This window comes from Lepidochelys kempii, chromosome 3 (assembly GCF_965140285.1).
Source record: "Lepidochelys kempii isolate rLepKem1 chromosome 3, rLepKem1.hap1, whole genome shotgun sequence".
NCBI lineage: Eukaryota > Metazoa > Chordata > Testudines > Cheloniidae > Lepidochelys > Lepidochelys kempii.
In genome coordinates, this window is record NC_136382.1 from 169,922,311 (window position 1) to 169,945,410 (window position 23,100).

Below are 23,100 nucleotides of genomic sequence, written 5' to 3' on the forward strand. Positions count from 1 at the left end.
AGGGAAGGACTGAGAGCTGAGTTGGAGTAGGGCTGAAAAGGAGAAAGCAGACATGATAGAAGCAATTCTGTGGTTTCCAAGGGACCGTATCATATGCCCAATACCAGGTTTACAATGGCTCCAGTGGCAGCATGGCACCAGGCCCAGGCTCCAAAGGGGCCTTGGCCCAGCCCAGCCTGCTCCGCTTGGGCTGCGATCCGAGGCCCTGACAGCTCTTCTCCACCCCGGCCCCTGCCCAGCGCTCGCTCCTGTTGGGTCGCAGGCTTGCCGAGGGTCCTCTCTGCCCTCTGGCTCCTCTCTACCTCCTGGTCACAGCTGAGGCTGAGAGAGCTGGAACCTGGTGCTGCCTGCCTGTGGCTGCTGACTTCCCACCACAGCTCCGCACCCCCCCCCCCGCCCGTGGGACTGACTCCTCCCCCTCTTCCTGAGCTTTGCATGCCACGGCCAGGGGCTGGGGTTGATCCCTTCTCTTCCCAGCTCCACATGCTGTGGCCAGGGCTGACCCCACCCCCGAGCTCTTCTCACCACTGCTGGAATTGGGGCTGACCCCTCCTCCACCCGAGCTCCCCGCACCACTGCCAGGTGCTGGGGCTGACACTCCCCATACTGCTGCCAGGGGCTGGCCCCCAACCCCCACCAGCTCCATGCTGCCCGGGGGTGGGCCTGACCCCCCAAGCTCCGCTACCTGATACCTTGCATCGCCAACCCCACACGTGTTCCTCCACGCCCCACTCGGGGGGCACACCCAACATTTTTGGTAAACTGGGCATTTGTTCATTTGCTCTTGCCAACTGATCAGTTGGCAAAAGCAAACGGGACAAATGCCTGTTTTTCTCAAAAAAAAGTCAGGATGGCCGGGACAGAGCTTAAAAAGGGAACTGTCACAGCCAAAAGGGGATGTATGGTCACCCCACTTCCAGGCAAGTGAGTCCTGAGGGAGCCCAGCTGGGGTGAGGGCAGAACCTGGCCTGGCTGATCGTGCCACTCTCGAGAGGCCGGAGCGATTCCCCGCCCCAGCACTGTACCAGCCCCGGCCGCGCTGCCAGCTCTGCCTGGCAGATGCAGTCACCTCCCAGCAGGGCTCGTGAGTGTGGCCGGGGGACAGGGTGTGAGGGAGTGGGTCTCTGAGGGATCTTTGGGGGCGGTGTTGGGATGTGAGGCGGTGTGGCTGCTGGGCAGTGGAGGTTTGTGTGTTTTGGGTGCTAGGCAGTGGGGGGGTCTGAGTGGAGTGCTGTGTAGTTGTGGTGGTGGGGCTGTGGGGAAGTGCATGAGGCAGTAGTGGTGCAGCTCTGTGTGGGGAATGCTGGGCAGAGGTGGTGGTGTGCAGGGCGCTGTGCATTTCTTGTGGAGGGGCTGTGTGGGGCGGCTGCTGGGCCTAGCAGTTCTGGGGGATGCTGGGCATAGGGAGCTGGGGGCTGTGTGGCCCAACCCTGTGGAGAAGAGGCACGCTAGCAGCACAGGGCTGGGTGGGCCAATGTGCATATAGCAACTGCCGGTTTGTATATAGTGCTCTTGCACTGGGCTGCGCGGGGCCACACCTGGCATGCCATGCCCAATTGCCCCTGGCTGGCCCCTCACTCCAGGGACCAACCTCCCCATGCTGTGCTCCATTGATCCCATGGGGGCCCACAAATATGTTTGGCGCCAGACCCACAAAAGGTTAATCTGGCCCTGCATATGCCAGCTGGGGAATAATGGGAGTATAATGCACATCACCCCATATACCAGGAGCCGGGGGGAGGGAGGTGTAGAAGCTAGTTGGCTCTATATAGCTGGGGAAATCCCCAGCACGGAGATTGTGGGTTGTTTTCACTTCCTTAACCCCTAAGTATTAATTGTGGCCTTTTTTTTTTTTTTTTACTTTTGTGAAATATGCTCAGCTCTGAGACTGAACACGACAGGTCTGTAGGTTTGTTCCATTATATATCCTCTGCTGTTCAAATATTGCATTGTTAGAGGCCATTTCCATTGAAATATTTGCCAAAACTCCCCTTAAGTACAGTGGTTCCATTCAGAATCACACCTACACCGAGGTATATTTTCTAGTGATGATCCCATGTTTTCCCTTTCTTCACAGCTAGGCAACCCAAAGATGTTGGATTGTTCCACACCTGAAAATCCAGGTGTCTTCTCTTTACTCTCTCTGACCTTGCTACTTGGTAGGTTGGAAACTTTTTCTGTTTGGTTTTTTGTAAGACTGTTTCACAGTCTGAGTAATGTGGGTAACTAGGCTTCCCATTCCCACTCCAGTAATGTTTATAGTATTCAAATGTATGTATGTCTAGTTCAGTGTTCACAGTTGCAGCTCCTGCATGCATTCAATCTGCTTCTTCACTGCATTCGTAATTAATTGCTGTATGCTCTCTCTCCTCAGCTCACCTCCTTTTACCAATGGTAAGTCCACTTTGCTCAAGTGCTCTTACTGAAGCACTACAAGATGGCATCTTTCACTTGTCAGGAAACAGGATATTTAGGGTCGAATGAATAATCTTGACATTTGTTTCCCCTTTGCCTTAGATATTTTACAATAGTTTTATGAATCTCAGATATTATACATTTATTGGACTTTGTGACTGTCTTAAATATTCTTTACTTGCTATGTGTAGTGGCCCCCAAAGAGATGTCTGGCCATTAGAGATCCTGACACACACCCACAAGTCTGGTTCTAATGATCCAAACAATGAGGTTCCACCATTTCCCTTTGTAGACTTTTGCACGGTGCACGGTAATAGACCCCCTCCATGCTATGGATGTTTTTACTAATATGCATCTTACATTTTCTTTGCTCCATTTCTTCCCATTCTAATTATATGCTCTTGCACGACCTTAAAACTTGTATTTTGTCTCTAGGTAAGAATATGCAGTCCCATACACACACATCTTTGTCAAGCTGATCATAAGTATCCTGATTTTGTAAAAACAAACAAAGAAATAAATCAGAATCTCAGCATTTGTACCCAGCTCTGGAGGCTACAGAATGCTCCAGTCACCTCTTAACCTGACTACTGCAACATCCAGCTTTCTAGTTTCCCCTCTCTATTCCCATCCAACATGCTTCCAGTAAAACAATTTTATTTTTTCACCATTCCAGACATGTCTCCTTCATTCTTGAATCTGTATGTCTGCTTCAGTTCTTTGTCCTCATTTAGTATCTCTCTTTAGCTATAAGGTCCTCTGGCTGCATCTATACTCATACACCATTTCCTGCATTACACCCAAGTCTCATAGTTATCCCCTGTGTCTCTGTCAACTGCTCCAGACCCAGTCAGTAAAAAGCAGGTCAGGCTGCCTAAAAGTAGGTCTATGCTGTGTTTCTAACCATCTTTAAAATAAGCTTAGCTGAAAACCAGTCCGGCAAATTTCCCAAGGTACAGAGGTCCGTAGAATGAAATACCTAGGCACAACAGGGTCCGTTAAGTAGCCCAGTGCTGTGTTAGCAGGAGAGAGGGAGGAGGGATGACTTTTGTGGGTTTGTCAAACCTTTATTTGTTCATGTTTGTTTTGTATTTAATAGGCTTACATCTGTGTCTTTGCTCTTTAGAGCACTGTATTATACACTGAAATGGATGGTTCCTTTCAGCAATTAAACAAAGCCAATAACCTGAAAGAAACCATAGCTCAAAAGCTCAATCTTGACCTCTGATTGACCTTGACATTTACAAGGAAAAAGAACTTTTCGTTTAACAGACAAAACAAGTCAGTGAGCCAGGAGGAACTAGAAGAAAATGGTTGTGTTGCTTTTTGATTACTTTGTTTAAACCAACATACTACATGGTTTACAATACTTCATTACAATGTATTAGGGCTTGGAGATGATTTAATGCCTGTTTATAATTCAGACCATTCTTGAAATAAACAAGTGAATGTTTGGAAAATGGATGAAGCTGGTCTGCTGGAGACATCATTAAACACATCTCTGAAAAGCAAAACATGGGCATACTACACTTAAATGTCTTTTCCTCCTACCTTTGGCTGTATTTCAAGTATTTTACCTAATGATGTATATTCAAAAGTAACATTGCACTATAAAATTGCCTAAGTGTTTAAAATTGTCTAATACGTATAAATGCGTAGGGTATTGCTTTGGACATAGAAAGGCCAGTTCTTCAGGGTTTTTTCCTCCCACTTTTAAAAACTGTTTAGCTTTTAAAAATGGGGAGTGAAAGAGAAAGGAGAAAAGGCAAAAGAGAGGAGTTGGTACCGTTACGTTAGACTCCCTTGCTAGAATCTAAATTAAACCTGCTGCAGGCAGCTTTAATTTATGCTGACTCTGTTGTGATGATGGAGGGGAGAATTGTTTAAAATGAGGAACTTTTTCATTTTCCTATAGTCCCAGGTAACTTAGGGCATGACTACACTTGCAGATGTAGAGCACTTTGAGTTAAACCAGCCTTCGTAGAGCGCAGTAGGGAAAGCGCGGCAGTCTGTCCACACTGACAGCTTCAAGCGCACTGGAGTGGCCACATTTGCGGCACTTGCAGCGGCATTGGGCGTGGTGCATTATGGGCAGCTATCCCAGCATGCAAGTGACTGCAATGTACTTTTCAAATGGGGGGGGATGGAGTGTGTTGTGTGTATGTGGGAGGAAAGAGAGCAGGTTTTGGGGGGGGGCTGAGAGCAAGTCAGCATGCTGTCTTGTAAGTTCAGACAGCAGCAGATCCCCCCTTCCCCCCGCCCCTCTCACACACAGCATTCCACAGTAATGGTTGCTTTGTATCGGAGCAGATAAGCATGCCGGCTGCCAGAAACAGAGCTTTGAAAGGCCACATCCGCATTCCTACAGCGATTCAAAAACAATGACAAGAGTGGCCACTTGACTTAAGGGGATTATGGGACATTTCCAGAGGCTGATCAGAGCACAGTAATGCAATGCCTTGTTCACAATGACGCCCGGCTGTTGTAGCCAAGGCGCAGCAAATGTTATTCCACTCACCGAGGTGGAGTACCCGCAGTGTTGTAGCCGCGGATTCAGAGTGCTCTACGTGCCTTGCCAGTGTGGATGGGTAGTGCGTCTGGAGCTCCTTTATTGCGCTGTAGCTCACAAGTGTAGCCAAGCCCTTATTCACTCCTTCCCCTCACCTTTGACAGGTGGTCGGGGAGAGAGGAGAGGATTCACACTTTGCCTTATGTAGCACCCACAGGTCTGGATTTAAGCATGATTTCCATTCCCTTGTGAAAAAATCTGGACGCTGTGTTAGTAGGTAAAGCTACCTTAAGTGGTTGCTACTCAATGCAGACATTGCCCATCTTGTTTTCCACCCCTCTGTGGTCTGATGTGCTCATGGTGACCTGAGCCACCATAAAGGTGGGCAAACATATTCTGTACCAGATGGACCCAGTGCATTGTCTTGACATTCAGCTGCAGATACAGTGACTTACAGTAATCCAGTCTGCATACGACAAATGCATGGATTACTGTGGCCAGGTCACCTTTGAGAGGAAGGGACAAAGATTCCTAGCAAACTGGAGGTGAAAGAAGGCATTTTTGGAAATTGATACTGCCTGGTCATCCAATCTTAGTGATGAGTGAGTCAGACATGAATGCAAGGAACTAGACTAGATGACATCTCAAGGTCCCTTCCAGTCCTAGGATTCTATGACTGAGGCTTTGGACCACTCTGAGAAATGGAGGCTGTATAATTTTGAAAAGAGGTGGACACAACATCATGGCCAGCTCTTTGAAGTGCTTCCCCTTTCCAAACAGCATCACTTCAGTCTTGCCTTGGTTCAGCTTGGGCCAACTGTTCTACAACCAAAAGCTAATATCCTGTATGCATTCTGACATATTAGTAGTGGTGATGGTTGCATCAGTTAAGAATGAGATATATAGTTGACTGTCATCAGCATACTGTTGGCAGCTAACTTCATTGCATTTCACTGTCTCTCCCAGGGGTCTCAATAAATATTGAAGAGAAGCAGGCAGAGGCAAGGTGTAGGGGCGACATGTGGGGTCAAGTGCCCCCACAAAAGGGTTCTGTCCTTGCAAAGTCAGCATGAAACAGGACTGACTCCTGGCTTAGCCATTTCTTCAGAGTCTGGAAGGCCCTCTCGCAGTCCTCGGACCACTCCATGGCCGAGAGTTCTTCATGAGGTCTGAAAGGGGGGACAGCTAGGATGGTGAAAACTGGTATGAAGCATCAATAGTACCCTGCTAGCCTGAGGAACTGCCTTACCTGCTTCTTGGTCATAGGGATGGGGCAGTCTCTCAGGGCTTGTACCTTGTCCACCAAGGGGCATGCCTGGCCCTTTCCCACCATATACCCAAAGTATGTCACTTCTTCCTCCCAGGATCCACCCTCCCACTCTTTCCTCGACCGACTCCGCATGTTCTGGTCGGCCTTGTCTTGGCTGACCTTAGACTGTGGGGTGCTCAAAGTAATATCCTCAGGTTACACCCTGCAGTTTGTGACCAACCGTCCCTCCCTGTCCCACTTCAGGGACCCTTCTCACGAGCAACTCCTCGTCCAAGAGGTCGAGAACCTCCTGCACCTGGGAGCAGTGGAGGAGGTCCCTCGAGACATGTACTCCTGCTACTTCCTGATCCTAAAAGCAAAAGGGGGCCTCAGACCCATCTTGGACCTATGTCATTTCAACAAGTCTCTCAAGAATTTGAAGTTTCGCATGGTCTCCCTGGCCTCCATCATCCCCTCCCTGGGTTCGGGATTGTGGTATGCCACCCTCGACTCGAAGGACGCATATTTCCACATTTCCATTTTTCCGGGGCACAGGCGTTTCCTTTGTTTTAGGCTGGGCCAGTGCCATTTCCAATTCACAGCATTGCCATTCAGTCTCTCGTCAGCCCCGAGAGTATTCACGAAGTGCACAGAGCCCATGGCTGCTTACCTGAGGCACTGGGGTGTTCAATTTACCCCTACTTCGACGACCGGCTAATAAAGAGTTGGTCCCGGGATCAAGTGCGGCAGCATCTTAATCTGGTTTGTTCCACCTGTCACGATTTGGGGCTGTTAATAAATAAGAAAAAAGTAGACCTTAAGTCCAGTGCAACGCATAGAGTTCATTGGAGTCGTCCTCAACTCTGCTCAGGCCAGAGTCTTCCTCCCTAAGGCTTGGTTCCAAGCCATGGCGGACCTCATCTCATGCATGCAAGCCCAACCTCTCGCATGCCTGTGATTATTGTGTCACATGGTGGCATGCACTTACATGGCTCAACACGTGTGGCTCCGTCTCAGGTATGGCTGGCCTTGGTCTATGTACCCAATAGACAGAGCATGGACTGGGTGGTCAGGGTCCTGGACCATGTACTGTCATCACTCAGCTGGTGGCAGAATCCTACATTGGTGTTGGGGTGGGAGGGGAAGAGTTCCCTTCGTGGCTCTGTCCCCATCAGTGACCCTCATCTCCAGTGCCTTGAACCTGGGGTGGGGAGCCCACCTGGGTGATCTCAGCATGCAAGGCCATTGATTGAGTCATGATTGCTCCCCACACATCAACATCAGGGAGCTCAGAGAGGTTCATCAGCCCTGCTAAGCCTTTCTACCTCACATAAAATAGCAGGGTGGTCCGGGCCATGATGGACAATACACCAGCTATGTTCTATATCGACAAGCAAGGCGGAGTCAGATTGTCTGGCCTTTGCAAGAAGCTCTCAGGCTCTGGGTCTTCTGTGTACAGCTGCACATCTACCCGGGGCCAGGAACGCTTTGGCAGATCGCCTCAGCAGGACCTTCTCATCTCACTATGAGTGGTCCCTCAATCCAGAAGTGGTCATCATCTTCCAGAGGTGGAGGACTCCCCAGGTGGACCAGTTCACATCCAAGGCAGAACAGAAAATGCCACATTTTCTGCTGGATGCGGGGGAATCAAGAGAAGCTCCCTGTCGGATGCTTTTTTACTCCTGTGGTTGGGCGCTCTGTTGTATGCCTTTCCCCCAGTGCCTTTAATTCACAGCGTCCTCATGAAGATCAAGCAGGACAAGGTGAAGGTGATCCTCATAGCACCAGCTTGGCCGCACCAGCACTGGTTCGGCATGCTTCTGGACCTCTCGGTGGCTGTCCTCTTACAGCTACTGCTCAGGCCGGACCTGCTGTCCCAAAACCACAGCAGTCTTCTGCATTCGAACCTGGCGGCAGTGCACCTGACGCTTGGCTGCTGCATGGTTAAATGCGGAGGAGCAGCAGTACTCAGCTGGTGTCCAAAAGGTCCTGTCGGGCAGCAGAAAGCCCTCCATGAGAGCGACCTACCTGGCCAAATGGAAACGGTTTGCTTGTTAAACCTCAGATAAAGGCATTCCGCCTGAGTGGGCCTCATTGCAGTTAATCTTGGACTATCTTCTGCATCTCAAGCTCCAAGGCCTTTCCCTTTCATCTATCAAGGTCCACTTGGCCACTATTTCGGCCTTCCATCAGCCGCTTGAGGGTAGGTTGGTTTTCACCCAAGACAGGACTGCCCGGTTCCTCCAGGGCTTCGAGCGCCTCTACCTGCATATCAGGAAATGCGACCTGAATCTTGTGCAGTCGCAGCTCACGGGGCCTCCCTTTGAGCCTCTGGCTTCCTGCTCTTTCCTTCTCCTTTCCTGGAAAGCCTTGTTCTTGGTTGCAATAACATCTACCCACCGGGTCTCTGAGATTAGGGCACTTACCTCAGAACACCCCTATGCGGTCTTTTACAAAGACCAGGTCCAGCTGTGGACTCACCCGGCTTTCCTTCCCAAGGGTAGTTTCACAGTTTCATACGGGCCAGGACATTTACTTACCTGTCTTCCAAAGCCACATAAGTTGGAGGAGTGTAGGTTCCACTCCCTAGACGTCAGGAGGGTGCTAGCCTTCTACATTGAAAGGATCAAGCCATTCCGCAAATCAAAGCAATTGTTCATCTGCTGCTGGCCTGGGGTACTGGCCGCCGGCCCCCTTGTTACGCAGACAAAACTACACAGGATTGTTTCAGGGGACAAGACGAGATGTCACGTTTATTATAACACAATTTGATTTATGACCAATAACTAATATCTATGTACACACACGCACACGCACATCAAATGTTCTGCAGCTGCTGTATAGTTACCAGTCCTGAATGTAGCTTGAGTTCGTGGCTTGGGTTCGTAGCTTGTGGCGGCTAACTGGCCAGGAAAGCCGGGCACAAGGAAGAGCTGGGTCTCTGTTGGGCATGCACCGGTGCCCTTCCATGTTGGCAGCAGAATGTTACCCTCCAAAGTTTTCCATCTCACCCATCCTTTCTGTAGGCTTTAGTTTGAATCCAGAGTCTATAGGTCTTGCTGTGTCATGCTGCCTCTGGTTTCGGTATGATTGATCACCTGTCAATTGCAGACATGACTTTCAGCCTAGGACCTGGCTTTGATGTTTCTTCAATTGGACTTTTGTTCTTTTCTTTTTAGGGTGGACTCTTCTTGTTTTGTCAGGGGGTTGTCTGCATCTTCAGCCATTGGTGTTTACACTTTATTTCATCAGGACAGGCTGGGGCTGGAGGTTGATTCCATCATCCATCCATACCTCATTCACACATCTAAACTAAACTAATAAGATTACAGCAGGGTTTTGCAAAAATGAAGGTTGCAGCAAGCTTTTACAAAATGGAGTGAGCATTTTAAAATGGAGTTTGAGTTACAATATGGACAAGTGTAAGGAATGGCAAACAGTGAACAGAAGTTACAATATAGAAAACTATAATGAATGACAAACAGTGAGTGGAAGTTACAATGTTGAAACAGTGTAAGTTTCAGTGATTTAAGCAGCAATTGGATTGAAAGTGAAACTCAATTAGGCAGTTATTGGGGTAACCAGTTTTATGAATGAATGTTGTTTCATTTATAAAACTTTACCTATGAAGTTATATTAATAAAGTGAACAATTAAAAACAATTTCATTGATCAGTTCTACACCCTGCCAGCTAGGGTTCCAGCCACCAGCCACGAGTCGTGGGGGCTCCGCTGCTGGCCTGGGGTACCAGCTGCCAGCCCCCTGCCAGCCAGGGTTCCATGCGCCGGCCCCGCTCAGCCCGCTGCCGGCCTGGGGTCCTGGCCACTGGCACTGGGCTCTGCAGCCGCCCCCAGCTGGGGCCCACTGGCCCCAGCCTGGGGCAGTGAGGGGTACACACAGGGACAAGACGAGTCACAGCTCAGCACCCCCACCTTAAAAATTGTTCCAGCGCCACTGTACTGGGATATTTTTAAGTGCTGATTTGTTGCTTACATCACTATCATGCCACGTGGAACAGCGCACTGCATTTGACGTTGAGATTAGAATGTACATGCAAGAACTGGAATCAGAATTTTCTGATAAATTTCAAGATTTCCAGCAATTTGGCCAGTGCTTTCTTTTCTAATTAAACCTAAAAAGTTCAACAAGAGCAACTTGGATTGGTCTGTATTTCAGTCGATGGGTGTTGAAGATTTCGAAATGCAGCTCATTCCGTTAAAAAGCTCAGAATTGTGGGCATCAAAGTCTGGAGGTCTGCGGAGTGCACTTGAAGCTACCGAGAGAGATCATGGGGCCTCTGTTCTGACCTGCTGGACGTCCCTGCCAGTGAAATTTAACTGTTTGAAGAAAATTGTGTTTGCAATGCTTTCAGCATTTGGATCCACATACCTGTGCAAACAGGTATTTTCACACATGAAATCTGTCCTCTGTCCCTCTACAGTGGATGGCACTTTGACCTAATAGCTGGAGATCCATGTTGTCATCAAATGGAGTTGCAAAGAGTTGCAGAACAATCAATTTATAAGCACCTGGAGGATAATAGGATGATAAGTAATAACCAACATGGATTTCTCAAGAACAAATCATGCCAAACCAACCTAATTTCCTTCTTTGACAGAGTTATGGGCCTAGTGGATGGGGGGAAGCAATAGATGTAATATATCTTGATTTTAGTAAAGTTTTGACAGAGTCCCACATGACATTCACAGAAACAAACCAGGGAAATGTGGTCTAGATTAAAGTACTATAAAGTGGGTGCACAACTGGTTGAAAAACATATTCAAAGAGTAGCTACCAATGCTTCACTGTCAAACTGGGAGGACATAATTAGTGGATTTTTAATTCAATATTTTAATTGATGACTTTGATAATGAAGTAGAAAGTATGCATATCAAATTTGCAGATGACATCAAGCAGAGAGGGGTTGCAAGCACGTTAGACGTCAAGATTAGAATTCAAAACAACCTTGACAAACTGGAGAATTTGCTTGAAAAAAAAGAAAAATCAGTGAAAATAATTGCAAAGCAGTACACTTAGGAAGGAAGAATCAAATGCACAAAGATAAAATGGGGAATAACTGGCTAGGTAGTAGTGCTGCAGAAAAGGATCTGGTGGTTATAGTGTGTCACAAATTTAACATGAGTTAACAATTCTGGGGTGTATTAACAAGAATGTTGTTTGTAAGACATGGGAAGGAGTTGTCCTGCTCTACTAGGCACCAGTGAGGCCTGAGCTGGAGTATTGTGTCCAATTCCATGCACCACAAAAAATATGTGGACAAATAGGAGAGAGTCCAGAGGAGAGCAACAAAAATGCAAAGAAGTTTAGAAAAACATGACCTATTAGGCAAAGGAAAAATTAGGTATGTTTTATCTTAAGAAACGAAGATTGAGGGTAGACCTGATAATAGTCTTCAAATATGTTAAGTGCTGTCACAAAGAGGATAATGATCAACTATTTTCTATGTCCACTGGCAGTAGAACAAGAAATAATCAACTTAATCCATTCTGCAGCAAGGGAAATTTAGATTAGATATTAGGCTATATCTACACCACAGTTTATGTTGGCATAATTCATGTCATTCAGGAGTGTGAATCACCCCTATGAGTGACATAAATTACATCAACATAAGCTCTGGTATGGACAGTGCTATGTTGGTTGGAGAGCTGCTACCACCTCTCGTGGAGGTGGTTTTATTATGCTGATGGGAGAGCTCTCTCCTGTTGGAATAGAGCGCCTTCACCAGATATGCTTCAGAACTTTATGTGTAGACAAACCCATAGAAAAAACTTTTTAACTATAAAGATAGTTAAGCACTGGAATATGCTTTCAAGGGAGGTTGTGGAATCCCTGTCTTTGTTTGTTTTTAAGAACAGGATAGACAAAAATCAGCCAGAAATGATCCAGGTATACTTGTGCTCTTTCTCAAGGTCCCTTCCACCCCTCCATTTCTATGATTCTATGGTCTAACATTGTTTTGCAAGACATGACATTGCATGACTAAATCATGTCATCATGACATGCTGAAATCATATTAGCAACAGTTCTCAACCAGGGATCCAGGGCTCCCTGGGGGGTCACGAGCAGGTTTCAGGGGGACACCAAAATAAACCAGAGAGCCAGTGTTAGACTTGCTAAGGCCCAGGGCAGAAAGTTGAAGCCTGAGCAACTTAGCTTCGTGGGGCCCCCTATGGTGTGGGGCCCTCGGCAATTGCCTTCCTTGGCTTCCCCCTAATGCCAGCCCTGACTTTTAATTTACTGGGTATGCAGAAAAACAGTTGTTGTGGCACACGTGCGCCATGGAATTTTTATAGCATGTTGGGGGTGGAGGGACTTAGAAAGAAAAAGGTTGAGAACCCCTGATATTAGGATATGAAGATGTAGCATCACCATTCCCTGGCTGATAGGAGAGAGAGAGTATTTCCATCCTATTGTCTCTCCTCATATTCCCTTGTGATAGAATCTTCACTGAGATGCAGGTCAGTTTGCTTAGTAATACTTGTGCTACCTAATAAAGTGCCACCTTACTAACCCCAGGCTGAATACCACTGCTGTAAAGGATAATGGCCACATTTATGCTCATGTTTTCTACTCCACTTTTAATTTTAATATAAAAACAGATTTCCTCCTATATCCTTCCCACTGTTATTTAATTTATCCCATATTTTTACACTGTCCATTTGATATCTTGCCCCTTCCCCTCAAAGTGTGTCTAAAATCTTGGGGAAAATAAACTCGCTTGTGGTTTACCACTGGAAGGACTACCAATATGGTATTACTACCCATTGTAAAAATAGAAACTTTCTAGTTTACACACTGCTTGCCATACAGTATTGTTAATACTCAAATGGAGTTAATAATTTGAATCAACTTGTTAAAATACACCAATAAAATTATTTATATTTTTATTATATATGGTCAATTGTGGAAGTCTTGCTTTGTGAAATGTATCTTATCAATGTACCAACTATTGGGTTGCATATTTCACATTAATTTTATAATTTATGTTATTAGAGGTTGAGATGCTGTAACTGTGCCTTAGTGGGTCACAACTGAGGATACCAAATTTAGGACAAACTGCTGAGAAATAGGGCAAACACAACCCAAAACTGGTGATTATTCTTTTATAAGATTTACCAAACCACCCACAAAAGTAAACTTCTATTTCACCACACTGACTAACAAGAAAACATAAAGGCAGTTTCCTCAGGCATTCCAGTTCTTATATCACCACCAAAAACACTGGATTCAGAGATGAGTGGTTCTTTACAACCAGTCTCATCAAATAATAGGTTCTTCTGATCCCAAAGGACCAACCACACACACCCAGGTCAATATAAAACTTAGATCTTACCCAAAAATCACGCTGATGCCAATCCTTTTGTATCTAAAATTAAAGGTTTATTTATAAAAAGAAAGAAAGAAGAGAGTTAAAAATTGGTAAAAGGAATCAATTACATACAATAATGGCAAAGATGTTGGTTCAGGCTTGTAGCAGTGATGGAATAAACTGCTGGCTTAAGTCAAGTTTCTGGAGTACATCCACAGCTTGGATGGGTCATTCAGTCCTTTGTTCAGAGCTTCAGTTTGTCGCAAAGTTCCTCCAGAGGTAAGAAGCAGAATTGAAGACAAAATGGAGAAGGTGCAGCTGCCTTTTATAGTCTTTTGCCATGCAGCCTGTGCTTCCTTTGTTTCAGACACAAGCTGCCCAGCACCTATTAGAGTTCTTTCCATGGGCATGTCCATGCCTGCCTTGCTGAGTCATAAGGTGTATCTGCCTTCTCTCAATGGGTCAATTGTATAGCTGATGGTCCATAACGGACCATCAAGCAGCAAGCAGTGCTGATGCCAAACTGTCTGGGGGTGTCACCCAGAATCATAGCACAAGTCTGAAATACAGACATACATACATATCTATAACTCATAATACAAAGGTGATGCAAACATATAAACAAGATTACCATATCTGGCAAATTATAACATTTGTGCAGATATCTTACATGCCAAATTTGGCTGTGACCAGTGTCCCAGTGGGGGATAACTATGGTCACTCAATTAGGATGAACTGCAAAGAATGGGGCAGACAATTCCCATAAAACTGGTGGATATTCCAATACTTATAACTTCACATACAAAAATGACATATGCATACAGATAGCATAATCGTAACCAGCAAAACATAACCTTTTCATAGACACCTCACTCGACAACCTTTGTACAATATTTGCTGCAAAAATATAACAGTGGTTGCAACAATGCTCTATATGGTCATATTCTAATCAGATAACATCACAGATGCTATTTTGGACAAGACAAGAAAGAGAATTTGTAAATAGGATTGACAAATCTGTTTTTCCAGTATTGACTTCTAGGTTAGTCTTAACTAAGAAAATGATAGTAGACTGTGACTGTACACCTCTCCAATTGGCACTAGTGAGAAAAAATATGTAAATGAATGCATCTTAAATTAATCTACATTTGCAATGCAAAGTCATTATTTTGGTCATTGAAATCTAACTATGAGGCCTTTTAATATTACATAAAGATGACTGAGCAAACTGTTCTGTCAAAATCATTGCTGTAAGAGATGTACGTCCTGCTCCTGCAAAGACTTACACACATGCTTCACTTTCGCTTCGAATGGCACTATTTATGTGCATAAAGTTAAGCATACGATAAATCTTTGCAGGAGCAGGACTTTATACACAGGTGTTTGATATCAACCAAATGAAAATAAAATGCTGATAATTTGTTTTAGGTGCAAAACCAATTAAGAAGTTACAATAGCACACTTGTTTTACAAACCAGACAAGGAAGTAAACATTGTTTGAAAAAGGTCACTTATTTTGTCATCCAACCTGGCTAAGAGGAACAAAGAAGAATCTTTCATAATGATCAGAATGCAAGCCTGAGTCAATCTCCTGAGACCGAACAGTTTTCTTTATTACTGCCAGAATAAAATGTTAATGTGGGAGAAGAATAAATTGCATTTTATTTATCTGGATCTATAAAAATGGCTCCTAGCCATATACTCTAGGCATTACTGACATATTTTGTAAGTATTTTTAAGTTAGTACTCTAACATAACTGAACTACTTCAGTCAACTTCAATACAGTCAACAACCACCAAACCAGCAACTTAAAAGCTCAGTTTCCATCTCCAACAATTTCTTTCCATTACAATTTCCCCATTCCTGTTTTCAAATATCTGGGGAAAAGATAAGCCTTGCAACAGGCCTTGAAGATCATCTGATTCAAGCTATTTTGGACCAAGCAGGGAGCACATTCCAAAACCAGAGAGCCCCTTTTGTGAAATTTGCCCTGCTAGCAGCCCTTTCTCATTATAACAGCAGGATTTCAGCTTGAGCATATCTGCTGATCTCAGTTGTGGTAAGGGGGAAAGAATATTTAAGGTAGGTAGGTCCTAAGATATTTCAGGTTTCACAGATCAAAACCAATTTTATATGGGAATGTTCAATCACTATTTGAATAATTAGTATTTAGTTTATTTATTTACATGGTGTATTTAACTTTTATTTGTTTAACAAAGATAATACTTACTAAAATGCTGTTGTATAATAGAATTCAGGAATTCACCCAGAAGTACAAGTAATGGCTTTTAAGGACAGAGGCTATGAAAGAAGACACGCTGGTAACTAGCGGATAAGCAAGGAGGTAAAATAATCCTAAAAGACATTGTGTGTGCACACATCCTAAAGGACTATAGGCTGCAGGATCAGGTTTCTGTGGGTTTTTGTGGGGTTAGAGCTAAGGATATGTTGTAGACCTGCAGGAAGCTACCATCGAGAATGCATTCTAATCCTATTAACGTTAACTCCTGTTGGTCTCTTCTCTGCACTGTCATGCCTTCTCAGAGGATGGGAAAAGAAGGCTGGGCAGTATGACTCCTCAAATTCAAGTATGATGTTTCTGAATTCTAATAATATTTCAGAAGTAGAAAGGTAAAGACATGACCACAAAAGGTCTGAAACATTATATCCAGGAAGATGTTACACTCGTGTTGAAGTAACAGATATACAGATTACATTGCTGTTTAGATCCCATTCCTTCATATGCAAAGTGTGGTACCTCTCACATGACCAGACCACAGAGGTTTTATTGCTTTTTCCATGCTTATCACAGAAAGAAGGGCATCTCATTATGTCATGTAGCTTTTTTTCCTCTCCCTTCCTTCTGGGAGAGGCCTCATCCCATATGCCTTATGCACCTGCAACTCATGAATAGAAGGTGGAATGGACATTACGGATAGTTTGAAAAAAAAAATCCATGATTCCAGAAGGACTTTTGGCATTCCATGGACTTTTATTGAGAAAGCGGCAATGAAAAAATTAATAAAATGCACTAGGTTAAAACATACATCCCTGATAAATTAAGAACAAAAGCAAAGTAAACTTATTCTCACAAGGTTGAAAGTCAAAATAAATATTCCAAAGGCCATTCATTTATCTGTTCTGCCCAGCTATGACCCAGGCAATCCTCTTCCAGTTACTGAAGGCAAACTCTCCCAGAGTTCTGTCTTCCCTGTTATTCTAAAAGCCCAGTGAAACTCCAAAGCAAATTTCACACTCTTATAACACACACATATCACTGACAAAAACCACAACCAAGTGAGTTCTGAAACCATGAATCTCCATCAAGCAATGCTTGCATAACATACCATGTCTTATGTGTGTCCATGTATGTTTGTATATGATATACACTGATGCCCTCTACTGGATGAAATGTCAAATTGTTCAAGGGTTATCTTGTTACGGCATAAGGACAAACTTATGTATATATTATTAATAATAATACACTGCCATAAGTATATTTGTTGCTTTACAAACAAATGAAAGATAGGCTATCTGCCCTGAAGAGTTTGCAATTTGGTCATTAGTTGGGGAAACTGAAGGGGAGGAAAAAGAAAGAAGAAACAACAACAACAAAACCAACAAACATGCACACAAGGATCAAAAGAGACTGGTGGAAAATTGCTAACACACATTGTTATCTTTTTACTCCCTCCTTAATATCTACCATTGTTGTGATTAGTACAAATCACCACCATCTGTGACTACTACCTTATATAATCACATCTGTCTCTCCCTTGCCCTCTACTTCCTACCCATTTGTCTGTGTATTCACCTGTTGCACATTAAATCCTGGATTGTGAACTCTCTGGAGCAGAGATTGCCTTTGTGTTATTTGTACAGTGCCTAGCATGATGGGACCCTAATCCCGGTTTGCAGTATCTGTTCAGTACCACAATTTAAATAAAAAGGAGTACTTGTGGCACCTTAGAGACGAACAAATTTATTTGAGCATAAACTTTCGTGAGCTACAGCTCACTTCATCGGATGCATGCAGTGGAAAATACAGTGGGGGATTTATATACACAGAGAACATGAAACAACGGGTGTTACCATACACACTGTAACCTTTCCCTCCCCCATCCTCTCCTCCCCGCTCTCTTGCTGGTAATAGCTCACCTTCCCTGATCACTCTTGTTACAGTGTGTATGGTAACACCCATTGTTTCATGTTCTCTGTGTATATAAATCTCCCCTCTGTATTTTCCACTGCATGCATCCGATGAAGTGAGCTGTAGCTCACGAAAGCTTATGCTCAAATAAATTTTTTAGTCTCTAAGGTGCCACAAGTACTCCTTTTCTTTTTGCGGATACAGACTAACACGGCTGCTACTCTGAAACCTGATAATTTAAATAATAATCTCTAATTAGTGTATGGTATTTAGGACTGGTCTACACACAAAATTGCACCAGATTAACTGAACATGTGATGTTAAACCAATGTAGCTTGCACCTAAACTGCTAAAAACTAGGTTTAAACCATTGTTAGGGTCCACACACAAAGTTACATTGATTTAACTAAAATGGTTTACCATCTCATCTTTTATTATACCAGTGCAAGTAGACAAACCTCTAAATACCACAGTGATATATGCTTTGAATGACCTAGAGGAGACAGATTGAAGCATATATGAGAAAATACCTGTAATGGAGATTGTGCTGTAGCTCAAATGAGTGAGGCCTATGTTTCTGGAATGGAAGGTTTGGGGTCAATGCTACTAAACTACTTAAGACTAGATGATCTAGGAGTCCTTTAGGAGTCACAGAACAACTTGCAGGAGAGTATATTTACAGCATTGCTAACCTTTGCACTATTTGTACTTGTCTTAAAGCCCCAACTCCTGGATTCATGCAATTAAACAAAAGGAGGAAAAAAGCAAATTTCTAGCCGTCCTAGTTGTGGAGAAAAACCTTGGGACCCACATTCACACTAAAGGCTTAAAAACTAGAAAACGAATCAACTGAGCCAAAAGATATTTTTTAATAATCTCTGGATTTTTGGAGGCCTGGACTCCTGATTTTTGACCACTTGCGATTGGAGATAACCCTGGAAAGTGTGTGTGTGTGTGTGTGTAAGCTAACATTACAGGTGTTGCATTGCTGAGGACAAGAAGCAACACACCTCTAAACTGACATGAGGCACAGCCCCCTGATGCCGCCAAGCTGCAGTGCTTAGGGCCTCAAAGCCCTGGGCCATATATGTGGGGGAGGGGAGGGGAGGGGAGAGCGAGCAGGAAGGTTATGACGCCAGCCAGCCAGAGGGGAGAGCCGCCTTACCTCCTTGAGCGACAGAGCACCAGCGCCAGGAGAAAAACTACATCCCCCACAATGCACCGGCGGCCCATGATGGCGTCCCCGTGGCGGGAGGGGGAGGGCTGTTATACGCCGCCCGGCGGCGGGGGGAGGGGGAGAAGCGGAAGTGGGTTCTCCCCGCAGGGAGGCCGGCTGGGTCCGGTTCCGGGTGTCACCTACTTGGCGGTGCTGGTGGAGGGGGGAGGAAGATGGCGTCGGACTTGGAGACGGAGGTTCAGGCTATTGACAGGAACTTGCTGGAATGTTCTGCCGAGGAGGCTGCCGTGGTGAGGCTCGTCCGCCCGCGGGCCCGTTAGGGGCTCGGTCCCGCGGGGCGGGGCGGGGCGGGTATGTGGGCGGCGGGCGGGCCGGCAGGCAGGGGGTCTGTAGGGCCAGGCCCGGGGCGGCCGGCGCTGGCAGGGGGGAGGCGGTCTCTAGGGCTGCCGGAGGGGAGGGGGGAGGCGAGGCGAGGCCTGAGGGAGACGGGGAGTAAATGCGCTGGATGGCGAGGGGCGGTTGCGGCGGGGCTGTTCAAAGGGGTCCCGTGACTTAGGCTCATTCTGCCCCCTGCGTGTGAACTTGCTGCTGTGACAAGCCCGGCGAGGGGTGACGGGACCTGGAAGGGAGGCGCAGAAGCCGCTCTCCCGTCTGCCTGGCTTGTGCGCGTGACAGCCCTGCCGGGAAGAGTCCGCCCTGCTGTTTCCTCTCTCAGACCGGTCACTCGCCCCGTCTCTTGTTCTTAACTGACTGTGTTTCAGGTGGCTGGTTCCTCCTCCCTTCGCAGTTTTAAAGTGTTGTTCTTAAGATTTCTTGGGAGAAGGTTTTAGAAACAGTGTTTCCCTTCTTCCCCCTCCTTAGCTTTTAGGTCCCAAGCTTGGAAGGAGCTTCATGTGTACAGACCCGTGAACGGCGTCCCATTGATTTCAGTGGGATTCTGTGGGAGAGCAGTGGCCTGCCCTCATGGACCTGTTTGCAGGATTGGGGCTTTCATAAGCAAGCAGTTTTGTGTTCTGTGCCAAGTGTGTTTGGGGTTATTAGGAGGAAAAGCCCAAGAGAAGATGTTAGTAAGAACAGTTTAATATCTAAAATTTCCTATGCTATTACATTGAGTTTTAAGGTACAACTGCAGGATGATGGACCTCTCATGCTCATGGAAACATTTAAGAGCACTGTGTTTAATGTCTCTCTTGTGGGACCAAGGCCCTGTAAGCACTTATGTATGAGAGTTCCATGATTCAGGTGCAGAACTCTTGGGTGTAACTAGCATCAGAGCCTAAAGCTCTTTGTATGTACATTTCAATGACAGATTTACAATTACTTATATGGAGGAAAAAAAGACATTCCCGTAATTCAGATTATCATAATATTTTTATTCTACTAATATGTATGTTACCTCTTTTAATGCAGGTATGGGGTGGCAACTGTGAAAATTGATTTGTTCCATGTTTTCTCTGCATTTTATTTAGCTGGTGTGTTTAATGTAGGGGAATCAAAACACTTTGCATACAGTGGATATTTAAAAATATTTACCTACATAAACATGACTAGGTCACTGTCACAGGTTCTTAAAACGTTTACAAGGACTAGAGCAGGGATTGGCAACCTATGGCACTTGGCCCGCGCCGCTTCCTGCAGCCCCCATTGGCTTGGAGCAGCAAACTGCAGCCAGTGGGAGCTGTGATCGGCCAAATCTGAGGACGCGGCAGGTAAACAAACTGTCCCGGCCCACCAGGGGGCTTACCCTGGCGGGTTGCATGCCAAAGGTTGCTGATTTGCCGGTGGCAAAAAGCTATTACCAGAGAGTAAGGCTTTTGGGGAAAGGAGCAGCAAAGGAGCATGCATCCTTTTGCTTCTGATAAGAGCCTCTCATCCTGTGGTAAAATGTAATTTTTTCCTTTTTCTCCCACACATCACTTTACATATTGGTATTTACATCCTAAATTCAGTCATGGATTGATCTCTTTCAGATATGCAGTAATTACATCAGAGACTAAATTACAAGCTTTGTGGTGGTTTTATTGCAGTTTCAGTCTTCTGAAATGGAAATCTTTTGAGAAACATAAATATACTTTTAATTATGTTTTATGTTTAAGTAAATCACTTATACATGCTTTGCAATGTTGAGTTGACTTCTTGCAGGCTCATTGAGTGAGAGGTATTCCTGTTCTGGAACTGCCTCTGGGCCTTGCCTACTGATCTCCAATTGCCAGATTTGCTTGGTGGTAAAGCGGTCTTTGCCATATTCTAACATTCTTACTGTCCAAAAATGATTTCTATGTCACATTTTTCCTGTTACTCATTTTGTCAGCCAACTTTTTGGGACAGTTCAGGAAAAACTCATTTGATCCTGCTCTGGGATACATTACTTTCTCCTAGTAGTCCATACTACTTCGCTTCTGATTTCTGTTTAGACAAGCCGGGACTTGAGTCGAATCTTAAAAGCCCCAGTGAGGTCACTGGGGCTCTGGACAGACATGGGGCATGTGGGTGGAGATGACACTACGCAGCTTGTGGCATTGGAGCCTAAAATTTCCACATGCAGTTACTTTGTATAAAATTTAGTATTTGCATATGCAGCTTAGTTATTTAGCTTTGTCTTGCATGGGCAGATACTACAGCTTGTACGTGTAATTGCAATATTTGTCAGACAAATTAAGCAATCAGTTCATACATGTATTTGAAAATGGAACCCTTGCTGAGATTTGATAGGCCTCAGAGTTTTATTTAGAAAATTAAGTTCTGTATCCTTGGCTAAATGTAACCTACTTCAGGGCAAAATTAAAAATAGATTTATTAAAACAGTTAATAATTTTAGAAAATATCACTGACTTTCAAGGATAAATTAGCAGTTTATGTGAGACCCTTACAGAGAATCTTTCTACCAGTATCAGAATAACCACAATTATTGGGAAGGGTAGGCTGCTTACCAGGGACATGAGATTTTTCTCTGACTGGGTACTTGTCTGAGCTTGTAGTAAAATGAACTCTGGTTTTTCCAGATAGAAGGTAGTAATATACTATAGAGTTGAGATGAAGCAAATTTAAGATACTTGGCTAAGGAAAGAATTGAAACAATAGACCTTATGTGTACTGCAGAAAATGGCCTTGGAAATGACCCACTTCTTGGAGAAACACCGTAGGAGATGCAAGGTCAATTCTAATGTAATTAGATTTAGTTCCCAATACAGTAGTAGAAGATATTCGGCACAAATGAGGAAGACTAGATTTTTTTTTCAAAAAGTTTTTATTTGTTTATTACGAAGGCTTACAAGAACAAAAAGTTCAAATTCTTGGAGAGAAAAGAAGATGCGGGGGGGCGGGAAGACAGTGTAGTTTCTTTGGTCTCTTATAAGAATGGTTGGTTTAACTATAGAACAAAGTAACTCTGAGATTTTTGGTTGATGGATTTTATTATTATTTTTTTTTGTAGTCTTTCACCCAGGGCCAGGTTGGAAAAATTCCAGTTCTCTGAGCACCAAAGGTAGTTTAGTACTAGGAGACCGAGTAGTTTCATTCCCAGGGCTTTGAGAAGTCAGGACTGGGGGCAGGAAGGGTAGAGTAAATTTCTACCATCAGTTCTAAGAATTGTATCAGAAATAGTCTAGCAGTAAAATTAGCTGCTTCTAAACTGTTTAAATATGAAATTTTCTGCTATGGTTCTAGGTGTTCAGCATTTTCCAAAGAGGCACTGTGTGAGTATCATAAATGGAAAAATTGCTATATAAATTTAAAATTGCAAACAGTATATAAATAAGGGTAAACCCTAAGCTCTTTCATTAAGATTGTTTCAGAATGGTGTTTGTCTACTCTAATATAGGTCCTTAAGACAATAAATTATTGCAGTGAGATCAAGCTATAGCATCTGGTTTCTAAAACCAGTTATTTCTGTATGAATAGTTCTTGCTTTTCATCCATCTTTGGGTTAATTCGGAATGAATTAACTAGTATTCTCATAATCTGAAGTTACCAAGAAGTATTTGGTAGTAGTAATTACATGTTGGTAAGGTTTATACACAGTACAATACTGAATCAGTGCATACTTGTAGTATATGTATATGTTCGTTGTTGTTTATATTCTGTAGTAATGATTATCAGTAAAAATGGCAAACAGTAAAGTCTTCAGTTACATGGTTGAAATAAAACAAATATAATGAGAGGGACAAACTTTTACAATATACATATGTCATCTCACCTTTTATACCTTGTGTAATTGAGGGGGAAAATTTTTGACTCTAGGGGATACAGCCAACACACCCTTTGAAGGTC

At 44.4% G+C, this 23,100-nt stretch overlaps 1 protein-coding gene across 7 annotated transcripts in view; it reads left to right on the forward strand.

Annotated features, from left to right (window-relative positions):
- The first annotated feature begins 18,981 nt into the window (after positions 1 to 18,981).
- Positions 18,982 to 23,100, forward strand: part of UBR2 (ubiquitin protein ligase E3 component n-recognin 2) — a 106,114-nt gene continuing 101,995 nt past the window's right edge. For 4 of the 7 annotated variants that reach the window (XM_073339015.2, XM_073339016.2, XM_073339017.2 and 1 more), the window contains exon 1: positions 18,984 to 19,121. In XM_073339015.2, the coding sequence (XP_073195116.1) occupies positions 19,044 to 19,121 (78 nt within the window). In that variant the 5' untranslated portion in view covers positions 18,984 to 19,043. Of the gene's footprint in view, positions 19,122 to 23,100 lie in introns of all 7 variants that reach the window. The other 3 variants (XM_073339013.2, XM_073339018.2, XM_073339011.2) reach the window with 2 other exon arrangements.